At 39.9% G+C, this 25,754-nt stretch overlaps 3 protein-coding genes across 3 annotated transcripts; all 3 read left to right on the plus strand.

The window, feature by feature from the left end:
• The first annotated feature begins 6,353 nt into the window (after nt 1-6,353).
• LOC113062424 (keratin, type I cytoskeletal 13-like) lies at nt 6,354-8,386 on the plus strand. The gene is made up of 7 exons (XM_026232265.1): nt 6,354-6,795; nt 6,989-7,071; nt 7,159-7,315; nt 7,401-7,562; nt 7,661-7,786; nt 7,874-8,094; nt 8,206-8,386. Exons 1-7 carry the CDS (start codon nt 6,424-6,426, stop codon nt 8,330-8,332), a joined length of 1,248 nt encoding a protein of 415 aa, XP_026088050.1. The 5' UTR covers nt 6,354-6,423; the 3' UTR covers nt 8,333-8,386.
• Nucleotides 8,387-11,642: 3,256 nt separating this feature from the next.
• LOC113062423 (keratin, type I cytoskeletal 13) lies at nt 11,643-13,900 on the plus strand. Its single transcript, XM_026232264.1, has 7 exons — nt 11,643-12,145; nt 12,453-12,535; nt 12,612-12,768; nt 12,845-13,006; nt 13,112-13,237; nt 13,318-13,538; nt 13,698-13,900. Exons 1-7 carry the CDS (start codon nt 11,723-11,725, stop codon nt 13,831-13,833), a joined length of 1,308 nt encoding a protein of 435 aa, XP_026088049.1. The 5' UTR covers nt 11,643-11,722; the 3' UTR covers nt 13,834-13,900.
• A 5,268-nt stretch (nt 13,901-19,168) lies between these two features.
• LOC113061997 (keratin, type I cytoskeletal 13-like) lies at nt 19,169-22,725 on the plus strand. The gene is made up of 8 exons (XM_026231496.1): nt 19,169-19,741; nt 19,833-19,915; nt 20,392-20,548; nt 20,784-20,945; nt 21,099-21,224; nt 21,484-21,558; nt 21,672-21,820; nt 22,189-22,725. Exons 1-8 carry the CDS (start codon nt 19,196-19,198, stop codon nt 22,304-22,306), a joined length of 1,416 nt encoding a protein of 471 aa, XP_026087281.1. The 5' UTR covers nt 19,169-19,195; the 3' UTR covers nt 22,307-22,725.
• The last annotated feature ends 3,029 nt before the right edge of the window (nt 22,726-25,754 follow it).

A 25,754-nucleotide genomic window follows, 5' to 3' on the forward strand; every position in this document is an offset into this window, starting at 1 on the left:
ATCACTATGCGGAAACATTTGCATAATGCCACCAAAATGTTCACGCAAAGAAAGAATGCTTGGTTTCAGTAACCGCAGTTAGTGTGAAGCAGCCGTGTCAGGGAGATGCTGTGTGTATCTACGTGAAACCAAACACACTTCATTTTGCCTTCCAAAAGTAGATGCATTTAAGAATTTTTAAGATTACTTACAACAGAACAGCAACGCATTTTATGTACGAATGTTTCATGAACCTAGGAGAGGATTTCATTCTGACTTTGCTTCGACAATCCCTCGCTTCTGAATTAGCTACTGTACATATGTTTTGTTATTAGTTTAAGCGTGTGTGTGTGTGTGTGTGTGTGTGTGTGTGTGTGTGTGTGTGTAAGCGCAAGAGAGAGACAGGGTCACACAGTGGAGTCAGCTCCCTTAACAAAAAGTATTATACTTCAAGTTAATTTTATTAAGGATACTCAAGTAAAGTTGAAGTATATTTTAAGTACACTTTATGTAGCAAGTATACAAATATCAGTGTTCTATAATGTATGGCTTCGGCTCCGTCATGTTCCTCCTGTCTAGTCTGTGCGCTCGATTACTTGTCTGCCCAGTTGGTGTAACGTGTGCTTTGCCCTCAGAAATTTTTTTCTTCTGGTTCTCGACCTGGCCTGTTTTTGACCCTGTTGCTGCCTGCCGTTCTGTCTGCACCTCGCTTGACCCCCCCGTCTGCTCGACTACTCTCCTGCCTGCTGTCTCATACTCGTTGTCCTCTCCACTCATGGCGCTTTCAGAGGCTGAGCGCACAACACGCACGCCATGCTGTTGGAAGTCAAGACTGAGCTATTTTTTTCCGAATTGGGTTTTGAAAACACAGACTGACCCAGAATGGACCCAGCGGAAGTCTCAACTTGGCAGTCTGCTTTGGAGCATCAGGGAGCGATGCTGGGCCGGCACGAGATGGAACTGTCTTCCACTTGTCACTCTGTGAACTCCCTGGTGGCTCAAATCACTGAATTGGTGGGTTGACTCGATCGTCTCACTCAAGAAGATTCCGGGAGATTCTCCAGGAGATTCTCTCCTGTCCACTTTCTCCTCGAGAGTCGAGAGTGAATAACCCCCTACGTATGCTGGTGAGCCTACTAATTGTAAATCATTCCTTATTCAGTGCGAGGTAGTGTTTTCTCTACAACCTAGAACCTATGCATCAGAAGTCTCCAAGGTGGCCCACATCATCTCTCTGCTCACAGGTAGAGCACGTGGCTGGGGTACCACTGTGTGGGAATCGCAGGCCAGGTACTGTTCTAATTTCAGTTCCTTTAAGGTGGAGATGATTAAGACTTTAGATCAGTCTGTTTTTGGAAAGGAGTTGTCACGACTGTTGCGTCTCCAACAGGGCAGACGTTCAGTGACTGATTACTCAGTGCCGTTTCGCACCCTGGCCACTACTTGTGGATGGAACACTGAGGCCCTTATCGCTCATGTGACTGTGTCAAGGATGAACTTTATGCCCACAAAGTTCCTGAATGTTTGGATGAGGTTAATTTGAAAAGTTAAAGTTAATTTGAGTGGTACTGCCATTTCCCCCACTTACAGGTCACGCACTCATCTTCCTGTGTCTCTGTTCACTAAACACTCTTTGTTTAAGGCTTCAGCTCTCATTGACTCTGGGGCAGAGGGCAACTTCATTGATGAGGATTGGGCACGCGCTTGGGAGATTCCCATCCAACCCCTGCAGTCACCTTTTGTCGCTCATGGACTCAACGGCCGGCCACTCATGCAGATTTCCCATATCACTGATTCGGTGAGTGTTCTTACCTCCGGGAACCAGAGTGAGGACCTCAAGTTCCTAGTCTGTAGATCTCCGTCTGTTCCTTTGGATTTGGGTCATTCCTGGCTCATTCGTCATGGGCCAAACATTAACTGGGCAGACAATTTAGTTTTGTCATGGAGTCAGTATTGCTACACATATTGCCCTTTGTCTGCTCCCTCCCCGGTCTCTGTTTCTGTTTCCCTACAGGAGGAGAAGGCGGACCTTTCTCGGGTCCTGGCTTGTTACCACGATCTGTGGGCAGTCTTCAGCAGGTCCCGGGCTGTATCTCTTCCTCCCCACCGACCGTATGATTGTGCCATCGATCTCCTTCCTGGTACTTCTCTGCCTCTCGGACAGTTGTATGCTCTCTCTGCGCCCGAGTGAGAATCGATGGAGAGGTATTTCAGTGATTCTCTGTCAGCTGGAATTATTCGTCCCTCTTCTTCTCCGGCCGGAGCGGGGTTCTTTTTCATGAAGAAGAAGGATGGCTCTCTGCGCCCCTGCATTAACTATCGAGGGCTGTATGACATCACTGTTAAGAACTGGTACCCTCTGCCGTTGAAGTCATTGGCCTTCGATCTCCTGCAGGGGGGCCGAGTTTTTCACGAAATTGGATCTACGCAATGCTTACAATCTGGTATGGATCAAAGAGGGGGACGAATGGAAGACCGCGTTTAACATGCCCCGTGGGCACTTTGAATATCATGTTCTTCCCTTCGGCTTATCCAACGCCCCAGCGGTTTTTCAAGCACTTGTCAACGACGTGCTGCGGGACATGATCGACAGGTTAGTTTTTGTTTACTTGGATGACATCCTAATTTTCTCCTCTTCTGTTCAGGATAATGTCCAGCACATTCGACAAGTGCTTCAATGGCTGTTAGAAAATCAGTTGTTTGTTAAGGCAGGGAAGTGCGAGTTCTACGTTCAGTCAGTTTCGTTCTTGGGACACATCATCTTGGTGGGGGGGATTCGCATGGACCCTGCGTAGGTGAGGTCCGTCTCCATATGGCAGACACCTGATTCCCGTAATGCGTTACAGCTGTTCCTGGGTTTCGCCAATTTTTATCAGTGATTCATCAGGAACTTCGGGCAGGTGGTGGCCCCTCTGACCATGCTAACCTCCATCAAAGTCAATTTCGGTTGGTCATCGGACGCTAAGACAGCGTCCGAAGACTTAAAACATACTTGTCACGTCTTTTCGCTTCTCCAGGTGATCCACCCCCCGACACTATAATACCTCCGGGATGCATGCTGGGGAATTTAGAAGCTCGTCAGATGAGTGCAGGAGGGAGTCGGGGTGCCCGCGGCGTGTCCCACGGGTCTGCTCTTTGATTCCAACCAGGATCTCGGTCAGATGCTTCACTGCCTGGCATCCCATAACCCCTCCTCCTGGAGTCATCAACTGACGTGGCAGAATTTGCTCACAACTCATTACCGGGGTCATCTACAGGTACGTCCCCTTTCATGTGTAGTCTAGGTTATCAGCCCCCTCTGTTTTCTTTCCAAGGCCCCGAGACAGCAGTCCCCTCAGTTCAGGCTTTTGTCCAGCGCTGCCGCCGCACCTGGAGCAGGGCCAGGGAGATGCTTATCCGAGCGAGGGGACGTTTTAAGACCGCTGCGGATCATCACCGTAGGTTGATGCCTCATTATGTCTGCAGAAAACGCGTATGGCTTTCCACCAAGGATTTGCCAGTGAGGGTCCCATCGTGAAAATTGGCTTCCAAGTTTCTTTGGACCATAACGTATTTCCAAGGTCATCAACCCGGTGACGATTCGTCTTCGGTTGCCCAATTCTCTTCGTCGTGTGCACCCTATCTTTCATGTGTCCAAAATTAAACCTGTCTTGCATTCTCCCCATTCCCCTACTTTGTCTTCCCCTGTCACTCCCCGCTCTGTGGCTTCGGCTCCGCCCTGTTCCTCCTGTCTGGTCTGTGCACTCGATAACTTGTCTGCCCAGTTGGTGTAACGTGTGTTTTGCCCTCAGAGCTTTTTGGACTGTTCTTCCAAAAATGACCAGGTCGTTTTTGACCCTGTTGCTGCCCGCAGTTCTCAGCCCTGTCTGCACCTCGCTCACAAATTAAATACTTTGTACAGGTCCTTCTAAAAAAATTAGCATATTGTAATAACAGTTCATTATTTTCCATAATGTAATGATAAAAATTAAACTTTCATATATTTGAGATTCATTGCACACCAACTGAAATATTTCAGGTCTTTTATTGTTTTAATACTGATTATTTTGGCATACAGCTCATGAAAACCCAAAATTCCTATCTCAAAAAATTAGCATATCATGAAAAGGTTCTCTAAACGAGCTATTAACCTGAATCAACTAATTAACACTAAACACCTGGAAAAGATTCCTGAGGCTTTTAAAAACTCCCAGCCTGGTTCATTACTCAAAACCACAATCATGGGTAAGACTGCCGTCCTGACTGCTGTCCAGAAGGCCATCATTGACACCCTCAAGCGAGAGGGTAAGACACAGAAAGAAATTTCTGAACGAATAGGCTGTTCCCAGAGTGCTGTATCAAGGCACCTCAGTGGGAAGTCTGTGGGAAGGAAAAAGTGTGGCAAAAAACGCTGCACAACGTGAAGAGGTGACCGGACCCTGAGGAAGATTGTGGAGAAGGACCGATTGCAGACCTTGGGGGACCTGCAGAAGCAGTGGACTGAGTCTGGAGTAGAAACATCCAGAGCCACCGTGCACAGGCGTGTGCAGGAAATGGGCTACAGAGAAGCAGCACTGGACTGTTGCTCAGTGGTCTAAAGTACTTTTTTCAGATGAAAGCAAATTTTGCATGTCATTCGGAAATCAAGGTTCCAGAGTCTGGAGGAAGACTGGGGAGAATGAAATGCCAAAACGCCTGAAGTCCAGTGTCAAGTACCCACAGTCAGTGATGGTCTGGGGTGCCATGTCAGCTCCTGGTGTTGGTCCACTGTGTTTTATCAAGGGCAGGGTCAATGCAGCTAGCTATCAGGAGATTTTGGAGCACTTCATGCTTCCATCTGCTGAAAAGCTTTATGGAGATGAAGATTTCGTTTTTCAGCATGAACTGGCACCTGCTCACAGTGCCAAAATCTCTGGTAAATGGTTTACTGACCATGGTTTTACTGTGCTCAATTGGCCTGCCAACTCTCCTGACCTGAACCCCATAGAGAATCTGTGGGATATTGTGAAGAGAAAGTTGAGAGACGCAAGACCCACCACTCTAGATGAGCTTAAGGCCGCTATTGAAGCATCCTGGGCCTCCATAACACCTCAGCAGTGCCACAGTCTGATTGCCTCCATGCCACGCCGCATTGAAGCAGTCATTTCTGCAAAAGGATTCCCGACCAAGTATTGAGTGCATAACTGAACATAATTATTTGAAGGTTGACTTTTTTTGTATTAAAAACACACATCTTTTATTTGTCTGATAAAATATGCTAATTTTTTTAGATAGGAATTTTGGGTTTTCCCTTACGGCACTGCACTTGTCGGAAGGAAGGACTTTGTAGAAAGCACTTGTTTTGAGAGAGGCAGGGCATAGTGGACCTACAATAATGTACAGTTTTGAAAAGGAATGTGTTTTTTGGACATTAAACCATGTCAACATATTCTGTTACTCCAAATAAACAAAATAATGATCTTTAAAAAAGCATCATATGAAACCTTTGCTACATCACTCTTCTCATTTAATGAAATTAAATCTAAGTTATTTTATGCATTATGTAACTGAAAGAACACTGATTAAATATAGAAGCCCACACTGTAATGAATCTATCGAAAAGAAAAGTGTTTGTTGTATTGTCATCCTACCACATTCTCTGCAGATACTACCATTTAATTGATCTGCTTTGGAGTCAAACCCTCACGATGTACACTCAAACATAATTAAACGTCAAAACTTATTAGTTTGACGGTAAAACCTGGTATGATCAAAAGATAAAACAGGTTTATCATGCCTGAGGCGGGTTCAGTTTGATCTGATAAGTTTTCTACAAAGGGTGGAAATGGTTTCATTTCACAGGAAATTTTAGTTTTATGTGCCAAATGCTAGACATTTTGATGTCATTTCAGTTGTTAATTTTCAAAAGTTCTAATCTGAATGTATTTTTTTTTTAATTGAAGCGCATCTAAAAAGTTCTAACGATCCATTATTTTTTAACGTCTCTGAATTTTTAATATTTGTCAGAATTGTAAGAAATACAAAGAATATCCTACCTATTGTTCATCAGAGCTAATATATATATATATATATATATATATATATATATATATATATATATATATATATATATATATATATATATATATAATAGCTACACTTTTACGTTACATTTTTATAATAGATTTTGCAAAGAAGAAAACGTATTATTAAAACAAAACATCAACAGATGAAACTCACATAACCCCCCAAAGTATTTTTTCTTGTGAAACTGTAAATGATAACATACCATTCACATTTTTCTTCTGCCACACCTGCTGCCTTAGGGAACGGAGAAATAGTTTCACTCTCCATCACCTAAGGCAATCTTTACAGTCCCTCCTCCATTTGTCCAGATAAAAGGAAGAGAGGTCGTATTTTCCTCACTGATCCGCTCTCTGATTCTCCAGCCAGAGCAGACAACGACAGCAAGCCACCTTCAAAACGATGTCTTCTTTCTCCAAACGCAGCTTCCTGTCCTCAGGAGCATATCCTCGCTTACGTAGTGCTGGCAGTGTGTACGCGGGAGCAGGAGGAACTGGGGTCCGTATCTCTAGTGCCTCTGCTCCTCGTTCCTTCTCTCCTGGTAGCGATGCTGGCTTCAACCTGTCTGATGCCATTGATGTGTCCGCAAATGAGAAAGCCACCATGCAAAACCTCAATGACCGTCTGGCCTCCTACCTGGAGAAGGTGCGCTCCCTCGAGAAGGCTAATGCTGATCTTGAGCTGAAGATCCGGCAGTTCATTGAAAGCAAGGCCTCTCCTGATGCTCGTGACTACAGTGCCTATTATGATACAATCAATGACCTCCAGGGCAAGGTATGTGACTTAATTATTGAACATATTAGTCAAGCCAATCATTAAACTAGCTTGAGACAAAAGTTAACCAATTGCAAATATCGCATCATTCTTCCTATGCAATACATGTATTCATATAGTATAAAATACAATTCTTAAGTACTCATAAAAAAAGAGTGATCTAAAACTGCATCTTCATTCTGTTCCTCTGAAGATCCAGGATGCCACACGTGTAAATGGAAGCGTCTACCTGAGCATTGATAATGCCAAGCTGGCTGCAGATGACTTCAGGGTCAAGTAAGTCTGCTACTTAAAGGCTTGCACTATATAAACACATTTTTAATTAAAGATCCACAGTATTTATAATGAATCATTTTTGTGCAGATATGAGAATGAGCTGAGCATGAGGCAGTCTGTAGAGGCAGACATTGCTGGCCTGAGGAGGGTGCTGGATGAGCTGACAATGTCCAGATCTGATCTGGAGATGCAGATTGAGGGTCTAAGAGAAGAGCTGATCTTCCTCAAGAAGAACCACGAGGAGGTAAGTTGGTGCTTAGTTCACATTTGATAGCTCATCTTAAAATGCATGAGAGGCAAATTCTCAGTGGTTGTTATTGCGTCTTTAGGATCTCTTGGCAGTGCGCACCCAGATGAGCGGACAAGTCAATGTAGAGGTAGATGCAGCACCACAGGAAGACCTGACAAAGGTCATGTCTGAAATCCGTGAGCACTACGAGGCCGTTGCTACCAAGAACCGCCAAGAACTTGAAGCTTGGTTCCAGAGTAAGGTAAAAAGAAAATTAATCTTTAAATTTTATAAGTTATATTGTAAACAAATCCAACAAAAGACTTGTCTGACTGCTTTCCAATGGATTTCATCTCACAGAGTGAAGCCCTCAGCAAAGAAGTTGTTTTGAGCACAGAAACTCTACAGACGTCCCGAACTGAAATCGCAGAGCTTAAACGCACACTCCAAAGTCTTGAAATCGAGCTACAATCACAGCTCAGTTTGGTAAGCAAGCTGAGATAAACAGAATAAATCTTTCTGATGTGTTTTGTTGTGATCACAATGTAAATAATAATGACATTTCCCTAACAGAAAGCGTCACTGGAAGGCACTTTGGCAGACACAGAGAACCGCTACTCCTCCATGTTAAACGGTTACCAAATGCAGGTGACCAGCATGGAGCAGCAGCTGGGACAGCTTCGTGGTGATCTGGAGCGTCAACGGCAAGAGTATCAGATGCTTCTGGACATCAAGACCAGACTGGAGATGGAGATTGCAGAGTACAGAAGACTGCTGGATGGAGAGGTTCCAAGGTGAGACACAACTACAATACGAAATCTATTAAAATGGCATGTAGATTAAACTTTAAATTTCACATTTTTAAATGAGCTTTATTTAATCTTCTTTATTTTCTCCCTCTGCAGTGTCCCAAACACAAGCAAAACCTCAACTACACGCAAAGTGGTAACCATTGTGGAAGAGATAGTGGATGGCAAAGTGGTCAGCACATCCTCACAGTCAAGCGAGGTTGTGTCTCAGAAGCCCTCCTGAGCAAAAGCTATCCACATAAGAGTGATGAAAAGCCAATAAACTGGTCTAACTGTGCATTTTTGTGTTTGTCTTGTTTTGGTCATTTGCTTTTGTCAATGAAAAGTCATTTGAAAACCAAATATAAAAATCAATAACTCATATAAATACGTTGTCACAACTAACTCAAAGACCCAAATGCAGCATACTGTAAGAATTGTCTATTTTGACCGATGGAGCGAGTCTACTTCATATGTACTCTTCCCAGAGATAGCACACATCTCCAAGATGTCTGTTAAAGATTGCTTCATCTGGAAAGCATCTGCTGTGTACAAACATCTCAAGACGTCTGTAAGATGTCCGTTTTACTTACATTCTAAATCATAAACATCTTAAAGACATCTTGCAAATGTCTGTTTGACATCTGATAGGAATCGTCCTATAGACATATGAGCAAACAAGTTTTGCTGATGTAAATGCAGACGTCAAATAGACATCTCCAACATGTACGTGGGCCAATTCTTTCTACAATTTTTGTCCATTAAGCCAAATCTCATAAATAATAATACAAATAATACATTAAATGTCAAACGTCACAGCTCTATTTAACCAGAATCAGAAGAATACATAATTTGTTGCACATGACCCTCATTAGAAGTCATCTCTCTTTTATCATCAGCCTAGCTTACTCTTGACACATAGTATTGCGCAACTGCAAATATCAATACTCTTGTATGATGCCTCAGTCCCATAAATAATGTATGGGAGTCATCACTCCAATGTGATGGTTGTTTTGTTCTTAATTTATAAATAAAAAATAAAATAAAAAAGTAAATAAACATCTGCTAAATAATTAAATAGAAATTTATTTGATCACTGGATATGATAGAGATGGTGTTTTTTATACGGTCTAATTGCTTGAGGGATTTTTTGGAACCCCATTTCAGAAACATGGATCACTTGTGGTGTGATTGTGGTTCAGCAAATTCCTTGACACGTCTGTGTGTGATGGCTCTTGATTCCAGCCTCAGTCCATTCCTTGTCAAGTTCACTCAAATTCATGAATGGTTTTTGCTTGTATCCTCAGGCTGCTGTTCTCTAGGTTGGTTATGCATCTTTTCTTTCCACTCAACTTTCTGTTAACATGCTTGAATAAAGCACTCTGTGAACAGCCAGCTTCTTTGGCAATGAATGTTTGTGGCTTACCCTCCTTGTGAAGGGGGTCAATGATTGTCTTCTGGACAACTGTCAGATCATGATTGTAGCCTTGTTAACCAAACTGAAATACCATTTTGCAGGCTCAGGAAACCTTTGCAGGTGTTTTGAGTTGAATAGCTGATTGGCATGTCACCATATTCTAATTTGATGAGATAGTGAATTGGTGGGTTTTTGTTAAATGTGAGCCAAAATCATCACAATTAAAAGAACCAAAGACTTAAACTACTTCAGTCTGTGTGCACTGAATTTATTTTATACAAAAGTTTCACAATTTGAGTTGAATTATGGAAATAAATGAACTTTTTCCCGACATTCTAATTTATTGAGATGCACCTGTATATACTGTAGTCAGAGCTTAATGGTATGACACACAGTAAGGTATTTGAAAGGAAGCTTTAAAAGAGAGAAAAAAAGAAGAATTAAGGAGAATCAATAAATTATGAATCATTTACTGCAGTTTTAAGAATATGCAATCCATATAAAAGTAATTGTAGCCTGATTATAAGCATTATAAAACATAATATAATCCAGTTACAGATTTTTTTATTTTATCCAAAACATGTCACCAGTTACTATCCAGCACTGTTCTAAGTTTCTCTGATCCTCATCAAATTAAATCAGGTAATCAACAGACCAAAGATGGAAGAAATTAATCAATATTAACATTCGCATGAAGTGTATTTAAAACTGTTAGTCTATAAAAGCACTGAAGGTATGTCAGCCATACCTCTGAATTGACATAGACTAGTAAATGTTAAAGGTCAAACCTCAAAGGTTCATTACCTCTGTGGCATTCAACAAAGGACATAACCCCAGGTACTGTAGCTCTAGGCTATCACCGACAATAAATATTTGAAAACTTTTCCTCAGTTTAACAATCCTGATTCAACAATGAGCCTGCAGAAACAGGGTTGGGAAGCATTGCTCTAGGTAACTGTCCCTGCAGCAAGTTTTGTACAATAAAGTCCATTTTATTGCATGACCGCTTTACATGCTGGGAGGGACCCTGGAATGTTTCTGGACACTGCCTCCTGTTGGTGTAAAGGTGTAAAGTAGGGTTGATTCTGAACCATGAACAAAATATGAGTCAGAATAAACAAATCTAAATCACTCAAGAATTAGTTCTAACTAAAAACCTTAGGAATTTACTTAATATAACCAAACGTTTAAAATAGTTAAAAGTTGAACCACACAACACTGTTGCACTCAAATGGAAAACTTTCTATTTGCCTTTTGAAATATGAACATTCCAACCTGTCACAACAAGCCTGATTATCATTAGCAGGTCATCCGAAACCCACTCCAGACAAGCTAAACCTGCTTTATATCGCTTAGTGTTAAATATAGATAATTTAGATTCAACAGCATTGTTTAAATGTAGTTTCTGTAAAAAAAAAAAAAAAAAAAAAAAGACTATTAAACACACACAAACTTTGAATTTTAATCAATGCCTGTAACTCATTGTTTATATTACTAATATTATTTTTTTTAAAAACTAACTTCGGAAGTCTACATTTGACCATGCATTAAATAACAGCAACCACCATGTGTAATGGAAAACTGATTTTTTATTTTTAAATAAGTCTAACGTTTACTCCACAAATGATTTAAAAACTGGCCTGTTATGAACAACAGCTGGAATAAAGAAATGATGGATACTTATGCAAAGCAAAGATTACAATCTTCTGAATCCTGAATCCGACACAAACACACAAATGTTATAGGCTTTGATTAAACTTTTTATTCATGTTGAACAATAAAGAGATATATAGTAAGGTCCAATGATTATTTGATATAATTTACTGAATATATTTAAATATGTGACAACCAATATACTGTGCATTCCTAAAGCAAACAGTAAAAGTTTCATTAAACTAGAAAGAAAAGTTTCATTTAACAAACCAGTTAGGTCAATTTATTCAGTCCATGATATCATGCTGCTGGCAATCTTTAAGGAAATTCTGAAGAATTTAAGTGGAACTCTAAAACATTGACACTATGCAGTCTTGTATTCAGCCACACCCGCTGCATTAGGGAAAGGGGTAATAGTATCTTGGTCCACCCCCTTAGGCATTCCATCTAGTCCCTCCCCCATTTGTCCAAATAAAAAAGACAGGGGTCGTGTTCTCCTCACTCATCCGCTCGCTCATTCTCCAGCCATTCTCCAGTTGAGAACGACAGCAAGCCTCCTCCAAAATGATGACTTCTTCTTCTTCCAGCCGCACCTACATGTCTTCAGGAGGTTCTTCTCACTTTGGTGGTGGAGCAGGTCGTGTCACAGCCATGCGTGCCGGTAGTGTGTATGGAGGAGCAGGGGGAAGTGGAGTCCGTATCTCTAGTGCCTCTGCTCATCGTTCCTTCTCTGCTGGTGCCGGTGCCGGTGCTGGTTTTGGAGGTGGTTTCAACTTGGCTGATGCCATTGATGTGTCCGCAAATGAGAAAGCCACCATGCAAAACCTCAATGACCGTCTGGCCTCCTACCTGGAGAAGGTGCGCTCTCTCGAGAAGGCCAATGCTGATCTTGAGCTGAAGATCCGGCAGTTCATGGAGAGCAGGATGGGCCCCTCTGCTCGTGACTACAGCGCCTACTATGCTACAATCAGTGACCTCCAGGGCAAGGTATGTGAGTTAGCTATAAATCATGATAGTCAAGTTAATAATTAAACTACCTTTAGACAGAAATTAACCAGTTTGCAATATCCCAAGGTTCCTCATTTCAAAGCATATGTTTAAAGCATTTGATGAAAATTGAATTTCTCAATTACGCCTAAAACTGCCTAAATTTGATTACCTAGATTTTAATTTATTTATTCTTTACCAACATCCATCATTATCTCATGGTTCCTAATTTGCAAAGCATGTGCAAAAATAAAATACTCTATTAAGAATGCAATTTGACCCTTTTTTTCATTTTGTGCTACTGAAGATCCAGGCTGCCACACGTTTAAATGGAGGCATCTACCTGAGCATTGACAACGCCAAGCTGGCTACTGATGACTTCAGGGTCAAGTAAGTGACTAGCAACCTAAACAAAAGCTATTTGTAAAAGGTCCAAAGCATTAAAATCTGTTTCTTTTTTGTGCAGATATGAGAATGAGCTGAGCATGAAGCAGTCTGTAGAGGCAGACATTGCTGGCCTGAGGAGGGTGCTGGATGAGCTGACAATGTCAAGATCTGATCTGGAAATGCAGATTGAGGGTCTAAAAGAAGAGCTGATCTTCCTCAAGAAGAACCACGAGGAGGTAAGTTGGTGCTTAGTTCATATTTAGTTTAAATGAATGTGAGGCAAATGCTCAGTGGTTGTTATTGCATCTTTAGGAACTCTTGGCAGCTCGCTCCCAGATGAGCGGACAAGTCAACGTGGAGATAGACGCAGCACCACAGGAAGACCTGACAAAGGTCATGGCTGAAATACGTGAGCACTACGAAGCCGTTGCTGCCAAAAACCGCAAAGAACTTGAGACTTGGTTCAAGTCTAAGGTAAAATCAGATGTTTTTTTTTTTTTGTTTTTTTTAAAGAACTATATTGTAATGTAAAACAACAGATGACTTATCTGACTGCAATGTATGATTTTCCTCTCATAGAGTGAAGCCCTCAGCAAGGAAGTTGCCGTGAGCACAGAAACCCTCCAAACATCCCGATCTGAAATCACCGAGGTTAAACGCACGCTCCAAAGTCTTGAAATCGAGCTACAATCACAACTCAGTATGGTAAGCAAGCAGAGATGAATCTTGTAAACGTTGGTCATCACATTGCATAGAACACAGAGTTACTAAGATTTCCCCAACAGAAAGCATCGTTGGAAGGCACTTTGGCAGACACACAGGCCCGCTACGCTTCCATGTTGTCCAGCTACCAGCTCCAGGTCACCAGCATGGAGCAGCAGCTGGGACAGCTTCGTGGTGATCTGGAGCGTCAAGGGCAAGAGTATAAGATGCTTCTGGACATCAAGACCAGACTAGAAATTGAGATTGCGGAGTACAGAAGACTGCTGGATGGAGAGGCTACTAGGTAAGAAGCAAATACAACACACAGTCTCTTAATAAATACATTTATATAGCGTCAGTTTTTTCAGTGAGCAATGATGGTTTATTATAACAAACAGAATTAAGTGAGATGGAGATTTCTGTCTGGCATAGCTGTAATATTCTTTGTTTTCTACCTCTGCAGCCTCTCTGTTTCAAGCACAAGCTCATCCTCGACTACACGCAAAGTGGTAACCATTGTGGAAGAGGTTGTGGACGGCAAAGTGGTCAGCTCGTCCTCCCAGTCTAAAAGCGAGGTTGTGTCTCAGAAGCTCTCTTGAGCAAAAACAACAACACTTCGAGTTATGAAAAACCAATAAACTGCACTAACGGTGCTCTAACTCTGCATTCCTGGTGTCTGTCTTATTTTCTTCTGTTTTGTTGTCATATTTTATGTCACAATAGGAAAATTCATGCAAAAATATTTGAAATCAAACTACAGATATGCTAGGTTTATAGCCTAGTTGTGGTAATATTAGAGTTAAAAAACAAAAACAAAATTATGAAAGTTAACTTTAAAGACCATTTATGTGCTCGATTACCATAAAACTTGAAATTAGAAACAACTGCTGATGCATTAACTGACATTAAATCAGGCTAAAGTTAATTTCTCCTCAAAGTAAATGTATTTTCAAGAATTATATCCAATTACAAAAATAAGATAAATGCTTCACATTTACAACAATGATTAAATCTCTCTCTAGTGAGTACACACCTTTGAACACATTTATTATTACTGGGTACAAGAACAGGCTGGGAAATCTGAAACATGACAAATGTCGCAATGCTATGATATGAGGTGCTTGCAAAGGCAATAAAATAAAAGCAAATATAAGTTACACAACCACTCTGTTCACTGACAAACCAGGTCTCTGCTTCTTCCATTTATCCCTTGCCGTATTGATGCATCTGACAGCTGGTGATTTCAAAATCAACTGAAAAAAGGTGACATATGCTGGGATTTGAGGCCCATTGCACATTGCACGAATCCACTGGACTAACACGGAAAACAGGAGAAACTTTGTGCAACAACATTCCAATTAGAATAGGTTTTAACCCACAGTGGATTTACTGTAGTAACACTTATTGTCTTAGAATACCCCCTAAACAAGGTTGTTAAAATATTAACTGATTTTTACATCTTTAACTCAAGCTACTGCAAAACTTTAGATCAATGAGTGGAGGAGCTTCCTTCACAGGCTTTTGGCTGCTTTATTTCTTTTACTAACCACCAGATGGCACTTCGTCCAACATTCTCGAGGCTTTGAATCTTTTTCCGGAACAATCAGAGGAAAGACTCAGTGCTTATGAGGCAACTTTGTCCATCACTACTCGCCTCGTTGAAATGCGCTAGCGCTCTTGTGGTCAAGCATGCAATCGCCGCTGGCTAACCAAACAAGAACCAGCATTCTTACAATAAACTGACCTCATGGGATTCATTTAGAGAAGCGGGTTTTAGGTTTAGGTGACACTGTTGCAGGACTCTGTTAACAAACATACTTTTTGTGTGATTTTAGTATTACATTTTGTGTACTACTGAAAGTAGGCCACCTTGTAAAATATATACAAGCTAGGTTTATCTAAAATTATACAAGCTTGGATTTTCTTTTTCCCCCTTTTCAAGCTTGGTGCAGTGGTGCCCAGAGAAAATTGTAATAGGGTGCCAGAGGAGGCCACAGCAAATCTCTGGGTGGAAAACCAAAGATAAATAAGTAATATTCTGTGTAATTATCCTTATTTACTTTTGTTTCTGGTTAATGTAACAAACTTTTAACTAGCAATTAATGGCTCTATAAATAGCCTAGTGTATTTCTTTCACTTAAAATTAAGCCTAATATACATAACTAATGTATGAGCAAACCAAATAAAAGGACAACATTTAGTTTAAAAACAATTTATAGGCCAATTATTTTCCACATACCTTTACTGTACACAAATGCTGCATAGGCCATGTCTAAAATGAATAAGGAAGAATTTAACTAAATGCATTCATATGCAGACAATGTACATTTATATAGTATACTCACAACCAATCCATATTCCTTTTTATTTCTGTTTTATTAGGCCACAACTTTATCATCTTTATTCTCCAAACTGTTCAATCGCTCGTCGCTCATTGTATTTCTCAAGACAGTCTTGATTATTTTTATCACAGAAAAACTGCAAAATTGACATAGCAGTGTGACTAGACATAGTTTGAAAGCTAACTTTGCAGTGCAAGCCTTAATTTTAGCTAATGTATGCTAATGTAAAAGCTTTGTAAAAGCTTTACTGAGTAATGTTTAGTTAGCAAAAAAAAAAAAGATCCCAGAGATGAAGGCGTTGAGAGCTTTGCGTTGTATGCTAATGAGGAAACTCCTGTTTACTCTGATAATGAAGCCTGGTTTGTTCACGTTTGGGTAGCTGCACAAACAAATGGCGCCTCGACCCACCAAAACGGGTGGCACCGACTGCTATGTAAGTCGGCTCTGAGTTCCATTTAATCAGAATCTTTCGACTGATAGCAACAGTCATCGACTCGTGTGCAGCCTTATAGTATGGCATCTTATGCAATGCTTGTTCTCTTATCTCAGGGAACCGATGTTATGCTAGTAACTGGAGCATTTCCTTTTAAACTGTCTCTCCCATTGCTTTGTATGCTGTTGGGGAATGCATCCATCAGTGGCGTGCAATAAGCAAATGCAGAACAAAGCTGTAGAGCACCGGTACTGAGGGCTCCTGTAAGAATGAGTTAATTTTGAGACCCAGGCCACCAGACTGTGGTCCACAAAACAAAACCTCACTCACAAAGGAGATTAGATAAACTAAGAGGACAAAATCTGTGCCAGAAGGACTGGGACATCCAGGATCTAAGAGACTGAACCGGGGCCGAGTAGAGAGCACCTTAGGCACATAGTCATGTCTTGGTTTGAAGATGACTGAACATTTGTTAGGCCCAAATTCAAGGCATGAAGCACAGTCTGACAATCCTTGTAAGCTTGACCGATGCTAATGCTAGAAGTTGGGCGCAGGGGCCATAAGTCGGCTGACTGGAGTGACTCAAAGGGTGGTTCTGTATAAGGACTATTGATTAGTCCCATGTCGCCACAATGTGAGGGTGAGGAGGTGGGTTCAACCTCAAGCTCCCCTCAGAACATAACTACCAGGTAGTTCCCGCCAGCTGACTGGCAAGCTATGAGAGCGTGATTCGCCACGATGGCTGCCACATATGCTTTGAGCTTGGAAGGGATGCACTCCTTATCCAGCAGCTCTTGCAGAAAGGTTAACACAGACGACATGTCACAAGAGGAAGGGTCTTCGTTCCTGCTGCACATCAGTCAAAATGACTGACCATTTAAGAGTGTAGAGGTATCTCATAGATGGGACCCTAGGCTTCTAAATAGCATTAGTCACTCTCACAGGGAGCTTATGACTTGTTGAACATATAATAGTTAGAGGATAACAACAAAAGGTAGGGGTCACTCACATTCTGTGGCTATTAATAAACATGAAATTGAGTATAAGTACTGACAATGCTGTATTACATTTTCTTAATTACAATTAGAATAATCCTAATTTGAGTTTTAAAAACTTGATTCACTGTCTCATCAAACAAATGTCCATTCAAATATACATATTTTTATTAAACTAAATATCCATCCAACTTTTATGTTGAACTAAAGGCAAACAATAACTAATAAAATATTAGTAACATTGACATATTTTTAATACAGAGATCTGTTTCTTTAGCTCAACAGCCTGAGGGAGGAATGTAAAGTTAAGCTGAACTTGGTGAGAAACATCCTGCTGCCCTTTGTAGTGCACACAGGTACATGCACAAACTTGAGTTGTTTCAAACAAGCATCCACTTTTATTGCCCCTTTATAGTAAAACTGTTATGTAATAAGTCGCTGTAGGCGAATCTTAAATTGACATTAAGATCAGCACACCTCCATGAAGTTTCATACCTTGTCCAGTTTAATCCTTTTGCACTTTGATAGACTTTCCGTAGTCAAACTTGCTTCTTTCAACACAGCTACAACACTTGCGTGATGCAACTAGTGTTCAAATTCTGTAGTGAGCTTTTTGTGGCTTAGATTTTAGAGTCACAATTCGTTTTAAATGAGTGCATCATTGAAGCAATAATTCACCCCAAACGTCTGTCATTTGACAGAACAGCTTGTGGTTCAAGCAAAACCCATTGTTTTATCACAATTTCACCATCAACCATAACTCCTTCAAAAACAACCAGAAACCTTGGAGTTATGATTGATGATCAGCTAACTTTCTCAGACCACATTGCTAAAACTGTCCGGTCCTGCAGATTTTCTTTATTCAACATTAAGAAGATCAAGCCCTTTTTTTCAGAGCATGCTGCACAACTCCTTGTTCAAGCTCTTGTTCTGTCCAGGTTGGACTATTGCAATGCTCTCTTGGCATTTACAATTAATCCAGAATGTGGCAGCAAGATTAATTTTTAATGACCCAAAAGAATACACGTCACACCTCTGTTTATTAATTTGCTCTGGCTTCCAATAGCTGCTTGTATAAAATTCAAGGCATTGATGTTTGCTTACAAAACTACCACCAGCTCTGCACCCCTTTACCTAAATTCGTTACTTCAGACTTATGTACCCTCTAGAAGCTTGCGTTCTCCAAGTGAACGTTGCTTGATTGTGCCATCCCAAAGAAGCACAAATTCGCTTTTACAGACTTTTAAATTAAATGTTCCCTTCTGGTGGAATGAACACATCTCTTCCATCTTTATTTGACACTCTAACTTTAGCACTCACTATTCTTCTTCTATTATTTTCATTTTTTTATTATTATACAATAATTTATTATACAATTATATAAAAAGACCTTTAATACTAGGTTGCTCTATTTTTTTATTTATTATTTTATTTAAAGCCCTTGCTACGTGTACTGCGTTTAAGCTAACTGAGATTTGTTATAGCACTTATATGTCATTGCTGTTTTGTTGTTTTTGATTGCTTCCATTGTCCTCATTTGGATAAAAGCGTCTGCTACATGACTAAATGTAAATGTAAATGTACTACCTAAGTTTTTTCAAACCTGTAGGTTTAGAAGAATGTGATCAACCAATCAGTTTCTGGTCCCCATTGACCTCTATATGTTTCTATACCATTGAAGTCATTGGGCACATTAAACTGTTTGGTTATCATCATTCTTCAAAATATATTCTATTGTGTTCAGCTAAAGAAAGAAACATAATTACAGAATTTTCATTCTTGGGTGAATTATCCATTTGAGTTAACAGGCTATAAGGTGGTTCTAGAGTAGAATACTCTAGTTTTAGAGTGCGGTAAAACCAGCAGTGAAAAACAAGAAACATCCATGAATGTGTGAACATGTACAAAGCTGCTATCATCTGAGAAGAGTCTGGAGAAGGAATGCAAGCTTCTATCTTACTTACTTCAGGGGCCGATCAATCAACCAATCTTAACTCTTAGCGTCACCTTTCATTTCAGGTGATTTAAGCTGACAGAATACCTTGGTGTCAGCAAGTTTTTGATGAAATAAGGTCAACATGTCCTCATTAGGAAGCGTCAGTCTCGGTACCATCACATATAAGGACCCCGAGTTGCTCTACTTTTCTCACTCTCCAGCCAGAGCAGAGGAAGACCACAAACCACCGTCCATATGGCTACCATCTTCTCCAGCGGCAGCTTCGTTTCCAGCAGGTCCTCTATGGGCTCCTCACGCTTCTCTGCAGGTGGAGGAGGTGGCGGCATCAGCTCCATGAGGGCTGGCAGCGTGTACGGAGGCGCAGGAGGCTCAGGGGTCCGTATCTCCAGTGCCTCTCGCTCCATGGCCTCAGCAGGTTCAGGGAGCGGCTTTGGCTTTGGAGGTGGATTTGGTGCTGCAGGTTCAGGATTCGGTGCTGGTTCAGGATTCGGTGGTGGTTCAGGATTCGGTGCTGGTTCAGGATTTGGTGCTGCTGCAGCAGGAGGAGGATTCAGCGTCAGTGGTGGAGCAGATGACAGCATCACTGGCAATGGAAAGTTCACCATGCAGAATCTCAACGACCGTCTGGCTGCTTACCTGGAGAAGGTTCACTCCCTTGAAAAGGCCAACGCTGACCTTGAGTTGAAGATAAGCCAATTCCTTGATAACAGAGTCTCTCCTACAGGTGCTACTCATAACTTCTCTGCCTTCGAAGCTACTATCAGTGACCTCCAGGCTAAAGTAAGTATTATCACTTTGAGGTTACTGCTAGAAGAAAATGATCATGAAATAAGTAAATAAAATAAAATCAATGTTCACTTTTTGTTCACAGATCTTGAGTGCCTTGAATGAAAAGAACACAGTGCACCTCAGCATTGACAATATCAACTTGGCTGCAGATGACTTCAGAATGAAGTAATAATTCATTATTATTGTTATTATTTTCATAAAATGTGTATAGAGTATATGCTGTGGAAATGCACATAAATAATCGAAAAATAAAAAAATAACTGTGCAACTCATTTTCAAATCAACTTTTATGTAATTTGATTTTTACATTATTTTAAAGGTTAAAGTAATGCTTTGATCGCACCAAATGACCTTTTAAAGGGATGTTCTCTCCAAAATTAAAAATTCAGTCATCATTTACTCACCCTCCACTTGTTCCAAATCTGTATGAGTTTCTTTATTCTGCTGAACACAGAAGAATATATTTTGAAAAATGTTGGTAACTAAATAGTAACTAATAGTACCAGCATTCCTCAAAATACCTTTAACGAGTAATGAACTAGTAAAACTAGCAAAATAGGGAAAAACAGCCAGTAAGAGCAACAGAAATCTTCAGGTTGATAAAAAAGTAATATTTTATAATGTTCCTTTCTGTTGGACAGATATGAGAACGAGCTGGCGATGCGTCAGTCTGTGGAAGCCGACATCGCAGGGTTGAAAAACGTTCTCAGCGAGCTCAACATGAGTCATAAAGACCTCAACCTGCAGATCGAAGAGCTCTCCGAGGAGCTGGTCTACATTAAGAAGAATCATGAGGAGGTAGTAAATCACTGCAAAACCTTCAGAAGGGAGTAAAGCAAGCTTAAGACACATGATGTATGCTACGAACTGTTCCAGTTAAACATTTTAGACAGGAGGTCAGGTCACGTAAGGTGCTTTAGCTTTAAGCTCACTGTTTTGTGACATATTTCCATACCATGCCATTTGAAGGCAAGAATGAACAGGCGGTGATGAGAAGCTGGACATCTGAAAATCATATATGCTATATCTTTAGGACCTCTTGACCTCTCGTGATCAGATGAGTGGACAGGTCAACGTGGAGATTGATGCAGCACCACAGGAAGACCTCACCAAAAATCTAGCTGAGATGCGTGAGCACTACGAGACGGTCGTAGCCAAAAGCCGGAGAGACCTTGAAAGCTGGTTCCAGCAGAAGGTAAGTTCAGTCCAGAACTTCACTCTGTTCATTACAAACGCTACACACAGTCAAAAATGTTGGAAATAAAATTATATAATGTTGGGTTTATACATGGATTAAATTAAACAATATTTATACAATCACTTGCAAAAAAAAACACTTCTTTTGCAGTCTGAGACCTTGAAACAAGAGGTGGTAACAAGCACAGAGACCTTGGAGATATCGAAAACCGAGGTCAACACCGTGAAGAGCACAGTACAGTCCCTGGAGGTGGAGCTTCAGTCTCTTGTTGCCATGGTGCGTATGTGCAGAAGAATATATGGACACATAAGTGACACATCAAAACGCATGTCAATTGGTTTGACTGGTTTTATTATCTAAAGACCAATCCAACCAGTTGGCATCTACAACACAATATTCAAGCCAAATGTTTCACATAAATAAATCTGTTACATTCAAAACCTTTTAAAAGTAGACCCTTCCTGATTGTATTGAAAATGTATAGTTTTGGTCATCATCGCGAACATATTTTTCTCTCAATATCCGCACCTCACAGAAATCATCCATGGAAGGCACCCTGAGTGAGACTCAGAATCGCTACGCCCTGAAGCTGTCTGGCTACCAGGCACAGGTGAGAGTTCCCCGGCGTATGCATCTCATAAATCTTACAGACAGATCTCTTACTGTAGCCTTATTAAAATGTGTTGGGGTTAAAAGTTCTGTCTTCTCCCCTCTGGCTTGCAGGTGGGTGGAATGGAGGGTCAACTGGTGCAGCTTCGTGGAGATCTGGAGCGTCAGAGTCAAGAGTACCAGATGCTTCTGGACATCAAGACCAAACTGGAGCTGGAGATTGCAGAGTACAGAAGACTGCTGGATGCAGAAGCCAGCGGCAGGTAAATCACACAGCAAGTACTTTACATGCTTTGCTCCAGAGTTATTGGAAAATTATTGAATTCATGCAGACTGAGTAACATTCTTTTCCTGCTATAAATATATATAATACTTGTTCTTTTATTATAAATAATTATTCTAATTGCAATAATTGTAAACAACACACAAAGGTGCACAGCAGAACTCTGTAGTTCAAAAATAGTTCTTTCAGTTGCTGTGAAAATGCCCTTGGGAACCTTTATTTATAAAGGAGTAGCTAGTTAGCTTGCAGTTCTGTGTTAGTTTGTGGTTTACAGCTTGAAAGACAACATTTGTAGTACAAATTAAGCTTTGCAAGTTTAACTGTTTGGGTGTTTTTGTTTGCAAACAGCCTCACAATCTCAGGCAACTCTGACTCCAGCTCCTCCTCCGGCTCGATTGCTTCCACTAAAACAGCTATGATCACCGTTGTGGAAGAGGTGGTTTCTTCAACATCCCTTGTTAAGTGAAGCGAACCAGTCGTGATGGTTGGAGAACAGAGCTGAAGCTCCTCTCATGCTGTCAGAATATAATTATCTTTGAGCATTTACAACAACAATAAAACTAATGTCAAAGACAAAATGTGTGTGTTACCTCATCTATTCTACATCGATGCAATTTAGAGATTCTTTACTTTAAGTTAAAGTGACCAGTAGATGAAAATGAAAATGCACTCCCTCTATTCCCTCCAACATGTAGATGAGTTTGTTTCAGCATCAAACAGATTTGAGAAACCATTAGATCCTTAGCAGTGAATGGGTGCCGTCAGAATGAGAGCCCAAACAACTCATCAAAATAATCCACACCACTGGAAACAAATCTAGCATTAATACGTTTTCACTTTAAAAGGTTGATTCTGTCTAAAATACATAATATTGTTTTCCCCAAGCGAAAAAGTCACTTCGTCTGAATCAGCAGAGAAATATGCACTAATCAAGCAGTTTAAAAACGCATATCTTGGCCAGAAAACTCAGATTTTGGCCAGAAGTGATGGTTTGAAGTTAAAATGCCTTGATGGATTTATTTATTACAAACATACAGCTTTTCATATCACACGACTATTTTGAAGAACGAGAGTCAAGTGGTTACTTGTGGATTATTGTGGATTTTTTATCAGCTGTTTGGACTCTTTTTCTGACGGCACCCATTCAGAGGATTTATATAGCACTACTAAAAACAACCAAATGGCTTTACATAGTATCAATACAAAAGCAACAAACAGGCAGTATTAACAAATCAAACCTCATAATAGACACCACATTTACCCCATTCAAGTTCATCTGTGCTAGGCTGCCAGAACTAAGTGAGCTTTCAGCAGGTTCCCGAATACTGATAAAGACGTAGCAGATCTAATACATAAAGGTAACTCGTTCGTTGGTGAGCAAGTGATGTAATGCTATTTCTCCAGATCGGTTCCAATGAAGAAACAAACTTGTTTACACCTTTTATCTGTAACGTGCTACTGCTATAAAGAGTGCATGACGGACGGAGAATATTCCACTAAAGTCCTTTAAAGATAAATCCACAAGAAATAAAGACTAGAATTCCAAGGAGCAGGCGTAGCTCGGCACGAATGTAAAGCAAAACAAATAACCGGCAAGGGAACAGAACAAAGCACAGAGAATACATACAAAAGCAAGCGAGGGAATAATGACTAAATTAAAGAAACACAGGTGAACAGAATGACATAATTAAAACCACTCAGGAAAACTAGGTCAAAGGAAAACTAGCAGGCACATAAAAGAGAGTGAGTACAGTTTCAGCAAAATTACATTTAGAGGTGTTCCTTTCATTTTAAACATGTCCAATGGAGCAGTTTAGCCACAGACTTGCACAGATGACAGCATCTGCTGACTGAATAAATATGAATGTGAATAAACAACATTTCATGGAAGTGAGATTAAACATTCATTTCAAGCAGGAATGACAAATCTCACGTCCGTGTGTTTTGACAGTCGACCAAAGAAGGCCTGTGCAAAACCTGCAGAAATCTGTCCATTAACATTCTCAATCCTGATGCCCTATAACACAGTGAAGTACTTTTGATTTGTACATTGCTCGCAAAACATTTATATATATATGTGTGTGTGTGTGTGTGTATGTGCTCTTGTTTTTGTGACATATCAGGACACAACTCTGTATAATGACATGGGTATGACACAGGTATTACAAGGAGAGGCTGACATAACCCATGGCCCCATTTTTCAAAACACTTGTAAATCATACAGAATGAGTTTTTTTGAGAAAGTAAAAATGCACAAAGTTTCCTGTGAGGGTAAGGCTTAGGTGTAGTGTTGGTGAAGGCCGATAGAATATACAGTTTGTACAGTATAAAAACCATTACGCCTATGGGATGTCCCCACTTTTCACAAAAACACGTGTGTGTGTGTGTGTGTGTGTGTGTGTGTGTGTGTATGTAATTAAATGGAAAAAACACCTTTTTCCAGTTAAAATATATATTAAAAAATGCTATAACAAGTTAAATGTATTAAGCATATTTTACAGTGCAAAATATTTTAGGCAAAAGCTTGTTTTCAGATCATGTATTTTTAATTTAAGTGTATTTTGATTTTTTTTTTCACTTTTAAGTATAAACGAGTTACAAACATACCAAAACAAGGCAAAATTCTGTAAGATACAATACATGAAAAGAAGTTTTAATATCTTACACAGTTTTGTTAGTCAGTGACACTTATCTTGTCAGCAACACATTTTTTTTTTTTTTGACATTTAGTGCTAATCACAGGGCTAACAGGAATAATATTAATCACACCCATCACTGTTACTCACTAAATCACTTCTGCTGTGTTGAAAAAGCACCTAAAAGGTCAAAATGGAATGAAAGATATTTAATTACCACTAAAATAACAAGCAGCAAACAAATAAATCTGGTTATTGTTCTGATGCTTAGTGAACCTGCTTTGATAAACCTCACCTTTTCATCATGGTGCTGATGAACATAAAGAAACCGCAAATGTCAAACACGTTAAAAGTAGAAGTGTTTTCAGCCGAGCCCAGCCCAGCCCATAAAAGAAACGTGGTTTGGTCAGTAAGCATGAAATTATTTTTGTGGTAACATGCCCGTGGAGGAGGCGATGAAAAGGTCTCGCTGAAAATGATTGCTACTAACACGTCACTTGTTTCTGGGATCTCTTTTGATGAAAATGAATGTTGTGCTGGACACTATGCACAGGAATTTTTTTCTAAAAGTGTTAACAATTTGTAAATTTCCACACAAAATAACTAAGAAAAAGGAAAGAGAAAAGCATCATGCATTAAAACTAATTAAAAAATGAAAAAGTGTTTTAAAAAAAGCATGGAGAAGTAGATTGCAAAACCATTCTGTGTTATAATTTACCGTTATAGTTTTTTTTTTTTTTTGTATAGCGCTTTTTACAATACAAATAGTTACAAAGCAACTACAGAAAATTACGTTTCTACAATATTTAAGAAACTTCATTCCCTCAGTGCAGAAAAAAAATAATCAATATTTTATTGTTTTCCAGCAACTGTCTTAAAAACAAGATGCATTTACTTTCTGGGGTAGGTGAGATGTATTGTATTATAACAAAATATGAAATGAATATTTCATAATATAACAGCTTTCGATTTTTATATTTTAAAATATAATGTATTCCTCTAATGTTTCAGCATCATAACTCCAGTCTTCAGTGTCGCATGATCCTTCAGAAATCATTGTGATATGCTGATTTGTGCTTATTGACTACTTATATTATGCTATAATTGATATATTATCATATATCAGTGACTAATACTTTAGCAGAAACCGTGACACACAACAATTCTTTGATGCATAGAAAGTTCAAGAGAACAGAATATATTCAAAATAGAATTTTAAACAATTCAAACTGAACATTAAAAACTACATTTTGAGAAATTTATATATGCTTACATGAA

The sequence above is a fragment of the Carassius auratus genome, chromosome 44 (assembly GCF_003368295.1).
Source record: "Carassius auratus strain Wakin chromosome 44, ASM336829v1, whole genome shotgun sequence".
In the NCBI taxonomy this organism is placed as follows: Eukaryota; Metazoa; Chordata; class Actinopteri; order Cypriniformes; family Cyprinidae; genus Carassius; species Carassius auratus.

Excerpts from the sequence above, each read along its gene's own strand:
- LOC113062424 (XM_026232265.1), top strand. The coding sequence starts at position 6,424 with ATGTCTTCTTTCTCCAAACGCAGCTTCCTGTCCTCAGGAGCATATCCT. Across the intron at positions 7,316-7,400 it reads TCAAGAAGAACCACGAGGAG|GATCTCTTGGCAGTGCGCAC; the intron begins GTAAGTTGGTGC and ends TTGCGTCTTTAG. Across the intron at positions 7,787-7,873 it reads TACAATCACAGCTCAGTTTG|AAAGCGTCACTGGAAGGCAC; the intron begins GTAAGCAAGCTG and ends TTTCCCTAACAG.
- LOC113062423 (XM_026232264.1), top strand. The coding sequence starts at position 11,723 with ATGATGACTTCTTCTTCTTCCAGCCGCACCTACATGTCTTCAGGAGGT. Across the intron at positions 12,536-12,611 it reads ACTGATGACTTCAGGGTCAA|ATATGAGAATGAGCTGAGCA; the intron begins GTAAGTGACTAG and ends TTTTTTGTGCAG. Across the intron at positions 13,539-13,697 it reads CTGGATGGAGAGGCTACTAG|CCTCTCTGTTTCAAGCACAA; the intron begins GTAAGAAGCAAA and ends CTACCTCTGCAG.
- LOC113061997 (XM_026231496.1), top strand. The coding sequence starts at position 19,196 with ATGGCTACCATCTTCTCCAGCGGCAGCTTCGTTTCCAGCAGGTCCTCT. Across the intron at positions 19,742-19,832 it reads TCAGTGACCTCCAGGCTAAA|ATCTTGAGTGCCTTGAATGA; the intron begins GTAAGTATTATC and ends TTTTGTTCACAG. Across the intron at positions 21,225-21,483 it reads TTCAGTCTCTTGTTGCCATG|AAATCATCCATGGAAGGCAC; the intron begins GTGCGTATGTGC and ends CGCACCTCACAG.